General features: G+C 41.6%; 1 protein-coding gene across 1 annotated transcript; it reads left to right on the top strand.

Annotated features, from left to right (window-relative positions):
* The first annotated feature begins 910 nt into the window (after positions 1-910).
* On the top strand, positions 911-9,240 carry LOC104955388 (tudor domain-containing protein 7A-like). The gene is made up of 4 exons (XM_010782716.1): positions 911-1,723; positions 2,006-2,202; positions 2,719-2,911; positions 9,229-9,240. The coding sequence occupies exons 1-4, from the start codon at positions 911-913 to the stop codon at positions 9,238-9,240; spliced, it is 1,215 nt and encodes a 404-aa protein (XP_010781018.1).
* Positions 9,241-10,707: the final 1,467 nt, after the last annotated feature.

Below are 10,707 nucleotides of genomic sequence, written 5' to 3'. Positions count from 1 at the left end.
TTAACCTCCGTCCTTTATCGAATAACAGACACAAACTTCTTCAGTGTTTCTGGAACGATTTATCCGAACACGCGTCCTCACATCAACGTCAACACGTCAGTCTTTCCGAAGCCTTGAAATTATCATTCACTCACAATAAAAAGAATAAAAGAGATCCGCATAACACTTTTCACATCTGTTTAATGTATGAACCAGTCATTCCACTTGGTGTCCACTCAATGATCAATCAATGATTGAAAGGTGACCTATCATACAAAATGCACTTTTGTACGTCTTGTATACATGAATATGTGTCCCCGGTGTTCCAGGGAACTCACCAAGTGTCAGAAAACCTTTCTACTTCTCTCATNAGCAACAGGGAGTATTAAAAGGAAAGAGAGACCAGAGGCTGTCAGTGAATCGACCGGTGATCTCCTGGCCGTCAAACAAAAAACTTTCTTCGAACTCTTCTTTTTTGTTTGACGGCCAGGAGATCACCGGTCGATTCACTGACAGCCTCTGGTCTCTCTTTCCTTTTAATACTCCCTGTTGCTAGCCAGCTATCCATTTTAATACTCTGCTCTACTCTAACTTAATTACAGTTTACACAATCAGCATCAATCAAGTGCAGAGCTGTCCCGCCGGTCCCGCAGCAAAGTAGTCCGGCCGATTACAACAAATGTTCCTATCTCTCTGCTCGTCACATATCTAATATTTTAAGGAAAAATGCAATGATGAAAAGAATAATTACATTTTTTATATCATTTTAAATATTCTGTATATTTTTATCAGATTTCCCCCCCACAAAAATCATACTATTTTGGAAAAGATTTGGCGGCCCACTTGCAATACCTTCGCGGCCCACCAGGGGGCCGCGGCCCACAGGTTGGGAACCACTGACCTAGACAAAACTTGAATAGGAAGTGGTAAAATGTCCTTCCTCCTTGTTCTGTCTCCCGTCTGGTCCTCACAGGTGGAAAAATCTCCCAACCGATCGGACCGCCTCGTCTACCCTCCTCTGCCCCTTAAGACTAGTACTGTTCTTAAAAGTAGCATGACCAATGGGGCTCCAGCACCACCCACCAATTCAAGAAGTATCACCAAACCTGTTTCTACCTGTCCCCCAACATCCGACACAACTTCCTCAATCCCCCGCTCTCCTATCCCTGTCCCTAAACCCAGTCTTTCCCCCTTAGCTAAGCCCACCTTCCTTTTTCCTCCAAAAACTGTCACTTTCTCTTCATGTAAACCATTGTCTTCAGTCACATTGCGCAGTCCCGCCCGCAACCCAGCACTTGCTCCACATTTGCAGCCCTTTGTTAATCTAGTCAATCCCAATGATGGTGGAGATAATCACAATTTTCCTACAACTACCGACATCCAAAACACTCGTTCCTTCGCCCCTACCTGGACTTGCCTGGCATCCACTAAAGCTCATCCATCAGCTTCTTCCCTCCATCCTGGCCCTGAGATGTTACCCCTTTTAAAGGTCACCTTCTCCCCTAACTCTGACCCTGTCCCTTGCCCTGCCTCGAAAGCTTCTGCTGATGTTGTGTCTGCTGAGGTGCGTCAGAGAATAAAGGAGCTTCTGTTAAAGTACAGTCAAGGTCTGTGGGCCCACGCTCTGCCCAAACTCTTGATGGACACATACAAGACGCCATTCCCCGAACAGGTTCTGAACAACTTGTCTCTTCTGCTGGATATATGTACTGTGGAGTACCCTGTTCCACATGACAAGAAGAAGGTAAGTACACAATGTCCTCAAGAGTAGTGCATAATTATTTATTCCTCAGTTAATGCTCTCTCACTACTGAGAAGTGAACCTTGAAGGCATGGAATAACTCATCACTAACCTGATTTATTGGTGTGGATAAAATGTGGATTGTTTCCAACAGAAATAATGATTTAATTTCTGCCATTACCTTGTATTATTAAGGGAGGTGTTAGACATCCTTCCTGCCACTGATATTCTTGAAAAACTGTATAAATTATTGTGTTTGTTGTTGATGTACTCTTCTGTTCTCAGGCCATCCTGTATTACTCTAGTAAAGCCGTCATAAAAGCCGTAGACAGCCAGGAAAGCCAGCAGGGTAGACGCCGTCTCCTTCCCTCTGGTCTGGAGGTCCTGGGGTCTGCGGTGCCTCAAGATCTGCTTCTTCCAGCGGAGCAGTACCCTTCTGTGCTCGTCACTGAGGCCAAAGGCAGCAATGTTGTTACGTTAAGGTGAGACGCACAAGTTGGCAATATCCTTTCCTGGAGCTAATAACAGTACACACAACAGAAGAGTCGTTCATCAGCCAATGGCAAGACCTTAAATAATAAATTAAAGCTTTGTGAAGTTTATTTTGAATGAAAAATATGAACTTACAGATCATGTAGGTGTCAGTAAACCATATGTTGTACCAACAATATAGGAGTATTGCTTGCTCAGTTGTATTTGATTGTGAACCGTTGCAAAACTCAGGCAAAGACACTAGCATGTCTGCTAGTGTTTAATGTTTAAACTACTGCCAATCTAAGCTCAATCCTAAAAATACCTGTGACTGCATTTGTTCTGGGAATGCTGATTGTAACCTTTCCAAAAGAAAGCCAGATGTTAGTGCCCTTTTTTTATTCAGTGGGTGAAGGGATTTACAAACTAAATGTAAACTACATGTTTGCTTTTGTTAATGCAACATCCAGCAAACTGTTTTTGATTACTACATTTCACAGATTAAAAACCTTTTTCTATTTGTTTAGGTATGTAGGTGAGAACTATTCCAATGCCCAGGAGGCCATGGAGGAAGCAATGCGCATGTTCTACAGCCAAGGCTCCACCCACCATCCTCTGTCTAGACCTGTGACTGGTCAGCTGGCAGCTGTCAGAGGGGAGGATGGAGAGGACTTGGCAAGAGCTCAAGTCATTGAGATTCTGACCCTTAACAAGGTCAAGGTAAGTCATTTAGTTATAGTTGTGTATGTGTGCAGTAGGGGTGTAACGGTATACGTATTCATACCGAAATTATTCGGTACGGACACGTGTACCGAACAAATATAACGTTAAACTTGAACAAAAAATTGAGAACGTGAACAACTTTTTGAAAGTAATCTCAGGTGCTGCGTTGCAGCATTCAGAGTAATTTGCTCACATTGGGTTCAACGAGTCATAGAGCGACCAAGTAATTTCATTGGACGAGAGGCATACTATGAGAGCTGGTCACAGGGATGCGTTCAAATTTAGTCAGTAATTTGAGGAAATGGCGAACGCAGATAAAGTTGAGCTCAAATCCTCCAGCATCATTGAACTCTCCGGTTTGGGAACATTTTGGTTTCGCAGTTACGTACAAGGATGACGGACAAAGACAGGTGGACCGAACCTAAGCTGTTTGTCGGCATTGTTCAACTAAAATTGGTTACGCGGCTGGCAATACATCAAACTTGCACACTCATTTGAAAAGGCATCACCCGAACGTGAATATCACCGGTACCAAAAGAAAAAAGACTGAAGTGTAAACCCAACTCCCGCGGCGCTAGCATTTAAGCCTCCAACACTTGCAAAAAGTTCAGACCGAGCCAAAGCTATTACAAACGCCAAATATCCTTATGTTGCCATGTTAGCAAAGCGCTACCTGGCTGTATCTGCTACCTCTGCCCCTAGCGAGAGGGTGTTCTCCACAGCAGGAGACATTGTTAGTGCCAGCAGATCTGCCCTTTCGGTAAGCAATGTGGACAAGTTAATTTTTCTTTAAAAAAACATAAATACAATGACAAGCCTAATGTCAAGCTGGCTGTTTAGGCGAGTACTATTACAGTACAGTTCAAGTAGAGATTATTTCAGTTCATCGAAATGCTGCACCTTACNACACCATTGTTTGGTTTCCATGGTAGCGCGTCTCTTTAGCAGCGCGCGCAACTCAAAGTCTGAGAACAAGAATCGACAACTCGACCCTCTGTCGAAATAAAATACAGGTCCAACACACATATGCTCCATGGTGCCACAGGCATTGCCCTTACAACTACAATAAGCATGTAAATGTTAATCTACAGCTCCGGCGATCCACTAGCACCGGAGTCTACACCTGAGGACGCAGCCATCCTCGACAACTACTCTGTAGCGTCACCTTGGATACGAGTCTAAACAACTCACGGACACACAGGCCAGGGCGCTGACAGGGCGCCCTTTGAGCATCAGATCTGACGACTGATTGGCTGAAATTATGTTTCGGTGGCATAGTTTACAGATAGCAACAGTCAGCTTGTTGGCTGCTGCTGCTCTGGCTGAGGGCTCCTTTCTACCGCCCGGACGAGAGAGGGTAATGATACACGCTGCGGCCAGGCAGGAAACATGTGACTTATCAGTAACTTTAGACATCGTAAAACAATTTTAAACGAGATGTTATTGTAGATTATACATTTTACTGATACCAACTATATAATATTTACCTTGTTCTTTAAAAATAAAAATACTTTTTTTTTTTTTTGGAAATATATTTTTTTATTCATTTTTAATTTTGAATGACAATCTAACATGTGGGAAGAGTGGGGGGGGGCGCCACTGTTTGTATTATCTTACATGTATTTTATAATATGTTTTTGTTTTCCTTTTCTCTTAAAATGTTGAGTACATTTTCCTGTTTTTTCTCAAATACCTTTACTTTTTTTGTTCATTTTTTATTATGTTACGTGTTTTTCTGTAATGATTCATTTTACTCTTACTTTATGTACGTTTTTTTATCATTCTTGAAATAAGTTCACTTAAGTACCATTACCAATGCAGTACTTTAACTAACAGAGTATTTTTACAGTGTAGTATTTGTACCTTTATTATCTTAAATTAATCTTTACAATACTTTTTTGTTTTTATTTTCCTTTTCGCTTAAAACTTTGATTACATTTTCCTGCTTTTTCTTAAATACCTATAATTTTGTCGTGGCCGGTTCTTGTATGATATTTAAAACTGTGCCACATTAACAGGGATCTGCTTCTTGACTCGCACGTTAAAAACAGTCCAAATAAAACTCTGTAGGCGCTGATTTCTGTGCCGTCCTCTGGCAGATTGATTGACTTCTTCCAAAAAAATAAACAAAATGATCAGTGTAACGTGAGGTCAGAGACCGATTCCCCGTTCCGTGCTGGAGACAATTCCCGCTGAGGCTCAGTCCCACCCCTTCCTTATATAACAGCTAATCCAATAAATCAAAGCTATTATCCGAATATTTAATTAAATTAATAAATGGAAAGAATATATTGAAATCTAAATTAATAAGAAAATAATACATTAATTATCAACAAAAAAAAATGTCTCTAACAAGTTGTTTTTGTTCATTTTGTATTAAGTGTGTTTATGTAATGGTTAAGTTTGCTCTTACTTATGTTTTCCTGTTCGACCTTTAAATTATTACCATTCTTAATGCAGTAATTACACTTCCAGTACAGTCATTTTACAGTGTAGTATTTGTACTTTTACTTACAGTAATTCTTCTTCCTCCAGTGGTTTCTCTAATGTTTGTGGAGATTTGAGTTTAAGATCAGTATGAGGTGTACTGATTGTATATAGCATATAAACCCAACACCTTTTGAACAGGTTGCTTTAGTATTGGACAGACATTTTAAGTGTTTGTTCTTTTAATTAAATCCACCCGTGTTGAAATGTTGTGGATGCTTTGAGTCTGCTTAGGCTGGGTTTAAAGAGCAGGAAACTTCCCAGAGTTTGTCACAGAGGCCGTTTATTAACTGACATGAGAGACAAACAGGATGTGATGACGGACAGTAAACTGGGACAGCAGCTGGAAACAGAACGGAGACAAATAACACACAAAACCCACTGATTTCCCAACGCTTGGCAGAGCACATGTGCTACTGATGGTTCGGAGGGAAACGAACCATTGAGTCTTTATAATAAAGAATAAAGCAACAAATAGTGTTCGTCAAATAAGTGCTTTAATAAACAGTCCTCAGTCAATCTATAGCAAACTCTTCTGGATGTTTATAGAAAACATCATTATTTTGATTCTTTTATTTAAAAAGATGCAGTGTCCCAGAATCCACAAGATCAGCCAAATTCTCATCTAAATGTGTCTGAGGTTTTGTGTTAAAGTATCATCAGGCACTAGGCGATTTTACTCAAAATGAACGTGGACACTGAGAGGGAAGTGGGGCGAATATTCCCAGCTTCAAACGGAGATAATAATAATGATTCAGGTCTTTAACGTCAGCCAGCAGATGTCCATACATTCACACAAACAACCACAACATGTGTGTTAGGATTTCTCTTTTCCACTTTTCTTTCCCTTTTCTTTTGACTACTTTTTGTATTTTCTTATTATGAAATGAACTCAATGTTCAGGTGACTTACGGTACGTCCACCCGGTTCCGTTGCGTGCTTCAACGGAGACGCACTTTGAACGGGGTGACGTCACGCTTTGCCGAACTGCGTTGTGGTTCCGTCGCTTTGCCTCCGTTGCTCGCTTCGAAAGTTGAGAAAAGTTCACGACGGAAACGCCGGCCAATCAAATCGTATGCCAGTACAAGTGCTAGCCAATCAAACCGCGTGCTTGTGTGTCCGGGGCGGGAGATTTATGTGATTGGTTGTTGGTCGCACGCCAGACACGCCCACCGGCAAGCTTCAAGGCGACGGAACCGTGTGGACGTACCGTTAAAGTGTAAATCACCTCTCACAGAAATTATTGATTGTTATTAACATTTTGTATTTTTATATTTATTATTAAATTAACAAAAAAATCCTCAATATCTTTTTTTGTTACGTTTTCATTCATTTCCCACAGGACAACGTGGATTCATCTTCTTATTACAGACACAAGCATTTCCAAACATTCAGTCTACCTATGTTGTAAATGTATTATCTCTTCGATGTACACACGGCATCTATTGCACGTCTGTCCGTCCTGGGAGAGGGATCCCTCCTCTGTTGCTCTCCCTGAGGTTTCTCCCATGTTCCCCTTTAAACTGTGGGTTTTCTCTGGAAGTGTTTCCTTGTCCGATGTGAGGGTCTAAGGACAGAGGGTCTAAGGACAGAGGGTCTAAGGACAGAGGGTGTCGTATTGTCATACTGATATTCTGTACAAACTGTGAAGTCCACTGAGACAAATGTAACATGTGTGATATTGGGCTATATAAATAAACATTGATTGATTGATTGATTGATTGATTGATTGATTGACTGATTGATTGATTGACAATGTACTAAATCAACAGCATTTCAAAATAACAACAACTATTCAAACACACTTTTTGACAGGAAGTCTATCCAACTGCATTAAATGCTCAAAAATCCACAATCAGGAGAGGAGACTTTTTGAAGTAATGCCGTCTTGATGCTCTCTTTTTATTCTCTGCAGCCTCAGAGAGAAATCAGGCGACCACATGTTGGCCTTTCTCATGCCAGTGTGTCCAGACCTGAATTAAAGAGAATACAATGTGTGAGTATTGCGTCACATCTGTGTGTCTAAGAACAACACACACTCCTGTTTAGTTAAAGCAGATCTCATAAATCACAGACGGCACTTTTTGTTTGGCAGTCTGTGGCTCCGATCCCAAGATGGTTATCCCACACGATTCCTGTTTCTGTCTTTATTTATTCAAAGAAGTTGACTGGAGAAATATGTGTAACATGCTTTATTCTTCAGGAACACCACGCTCCACTTTCAGACTAACATCTGGAAGCTGTACGGCACGTCTTTGAAGACTTTGTCTTTGAATATTAAAGGTCAATACACAACGAATTCTCTTCTGTTTTCACAATTTTATCCATATTTGGTCTGGAAATAACAAAGCATGTCACTGAACGGATTATTGAGATATATGAAGGGCTTTAATATTCCTTAACCTGACTCAATCTTCTGGGTTTCACTTACGATAGCAGCAGCTGGAAGACTTTTTGGGGTCAACATGCTCCAATTTGAAATGAAAGGGACTGTTCTGCCCATTTTGAGGTTCATATCATTATTTAGTGCCTTTACTGTGACATGTTTCCATGCTGTAATGTTCAGAGAGATCTGTATTTTTCTCATACTGCCTCTGGAGGGATCACAGGGATGTTAGCCTTTGCAGACCGTTTACATGCACTAAAACATGTAAGGCAAGCCAAGGCAAGTTGATTTATATAGCACAAGGCCGTTCAAAGTGCTTCACAAAAATGTAAGAGCATTAAGAAATAGTGTAGAGGAAACACGTTATAAAATGACATTTAAAAACAGTCCTTAGCCGCTTTCACACCAAGTACTTTTCCGTACTTAGTGCTCCGGCACTTAGTGCTCCGGCACTTACAACCCCAGGGCACTAAGTACCAATCGCGTTCACACCGGAGTACTTTTCCCTGAGGGAAGATTACGCAAATGAGCCGCTGACTTCACTTCGTCTTCTTCTGCTTTGGGTTTACTGGCAGGCCACAAACCACTTCACGGCGTATACTGCCACCCGAAAGTCCTCGGCCGGAAGTCCCCGGAGTTGGGGGCCTGGCTTCAGTAGAAGCTGCTGGGGGCTCCCAGCAGTTTCTACTGGGAGCCTTCTGAGTAATCGCCCAGAACGCTGACACCTCCTCATCTCCACGCTTCACATGTCTTGTGTTCCATAAGTTGTCTCTCTGTCGTTGGTGCGGCTGGCTGGCCATAAGGTTACGTTCCTCTGCTTTTGGTGCTCCAGGCTAATGCTAATGGTAATAATGCTAATGCCAGCAAATACAATGGCGGCTTCAAAAACCTTTTCAGGAGTTTTACCGGGCGTGGTCTTGCAATTCGCCCCAGCCAATAGAAATTGGTTCTTTTTGCTTACCTTTCTTCCCCCAGGAGAGTTACCACCTCTCTAGCAGGCACTAAAAATAGGAAATAGGTTCAAAGTTCTCCCGGGCACTAAGTCTCTTTTTGGCTGTGAACGCGACTAAGGGGTACTAACGGAACTAAACGGGAAAGTACTGGGGAAAAGTTACTCCGGGTGTGAACGCGCCTATTGATGAGGCAAAGATTATTAAAACTATTATAAAATACAAAATATTCCTTGGCTGCTTTCAGGAGTTTTGAAGCGATCATCTCCTTAAACTGACAATTTCAAACACATTGACTGACCGTCTGTCCGATTCATGTTTGAGGGTCTTTACTGAATAATCCGTCTCATTCAGACGGTCTGTTTGACTGACAGCTCACTGAAGGCTTTCTGTTTCCTCTTCTCTCACTTCTTATTCTTCAGACTCATTGTAAACCTTGGACTGAGGTTTAATAACTGCTCCAAGGCGGTTGTTGTGTTTTTTGTTTGCAGACAGAAGATTAACTGAGGAAGGGGTCAGGGAGCAGATGATTAATGGTGACGTGCAGGAATATGGGAAGTAAAGAGCCCAACACCGATCACCCATTACCGCGTTAATTACACTTTACAATGTGATTATGATTGGCAGGCTCTAGATACTGTAGCCCCTGATATTAATGGATTCAAGCAGTTTCACATATGACTACTTCTTGGCTTTATTCGTTTTGGGAAGATTGTTTGCCTGGAAATACTTAGCATGTCCACAAAATGATGATGAGGATGAATGTCGGCCTTTCATTTGTGCTGAAATATATATAAACGCAAGAATAAATCATTCCTTTCACGTCTTCCATGGAAGTTTTCAAAGTATTTATAGCTTTAATCAAACCAGGGCATTTACAAAACGTATTCTAACTTAACATTCGTTCTGCTTTAAAGGTTTTGACTGTTCTTCAGCAAGATCACATGATCAGAAAGAGCGGACACAATGTCTGATTTAGATGAGACATGAAGAAGCAGGAGACACATGTTGATGTAGAAGTGATTGAAGAATGGACTGACTTGTGACTGTTAGTTTAGATACATGAAGAAGACCGTCCCCATGTCCGATGTAGAGGAGACATGTCAAAGAACTGACACATGTTGATGTAGAAGAGACCATGGTGATGAGGGACACATGTTGATGTAGAAGAGAACATGGAGAATGAGGAGACCACATGTTGTATGTAGAAGAGACATGAAGAAGAGGGACACATTTGTTAGAGAACATGAAGAAGAGGGGACACATGTTGATGTAGAAGAGGACATGGAGAAGAGGAGACACATGTTTGATGTAGAAGAGACATGAAGAATGAGGGGGCACATGTTGATGTAGAAGAGACATGAAGAAGAGGGCGACACATGTTCGATGGTAGACAAGACCAGTAGAACGAAAAGAGGACACATGTTGAGCTAGAGAGACATGAAGAAGAGGGGACAATGTTGAGTAGAAGAGACATGGAGAAGAGGGGACCCATGTGATGTAGAAGAGACATGGAAGAATGAGGGGACACATGTTTGATGTAGATGAAGAAGAGAGGGATACTGTGCTTGACTGTAGAAGAGAATGAAGAAGCAGGGGACACGTGTTGAATGTAGGAAGGACATGAAGAAGAGGGACACATGTTGATTGTAGAAGAGACATGAAGAAGAGGGGACACATGTTGATGTGAAGAGACCATGAAGAGAGATGGACACAGTTGCATGTAGATGAATTAAGAGATATGTGTTGATGTAGAAGAGACATGAAGAAGAGGAGGCACGTGTTGATGTAGAACGAGACATGAAGAAAGGAGGGACACATGTTGATGAAGAAAGACATGGAGAAGAGGACACATGTTGATGTAGAAGGAGACATGAAGAAGAGGGGACACATGTTGGGGGATGTAGAAGAAGACATGAAGAAGAGGGGACACATGTTGATGTAGAAGAGACATGAAGAAGAGGGGACCA

This window comes from Notothenia coriiceps, unplaced genomic scaffold (genome assembly GCF_000735185.1).
Source record: "Notothenia coriiceps isolate Sejong01 unplaced genomic scaffold, NC01 NC01_scaffold00024667, whole genome shotgun sequence".
Lineage (NCBI taxonomy): Eukaryota > Metazoa > Chordata > Actinopteri > Perciformes > Nototheniidae > Notothenia > Notothenia coriiceps.
The sequence above is the reverse complement of the archived record's forward strand: the minus strand, read 5'-3'. Positions and strand labels throughout refer to the sequence as shown.

Excerpts from the sequence above, each read along its gene's own strand:
- LOC104955388 (XM_010782716.1), top strand. The coding sequence starts at position 911 with ATGTCCTTCCTCCTTGTTCTGTCTCCCGTCTGGTCCTCACAGGTGGAA. Across the intron at positions 1,724-2,005 it reads TTCCACATGACAAGAAGAAG|GCCATCCTGTATTACTCTAG; the intron begins GTAAGTACACAA and ends TTCTGTTCTCAG. Across the intron at positions 2,203-2,718 it reads AGCAATGTTGTTACGTTAAG|GTATGTAGGTGAGAACTATT; the intron begins GTGAGACGCACA and ends CTATTTGTTTAG.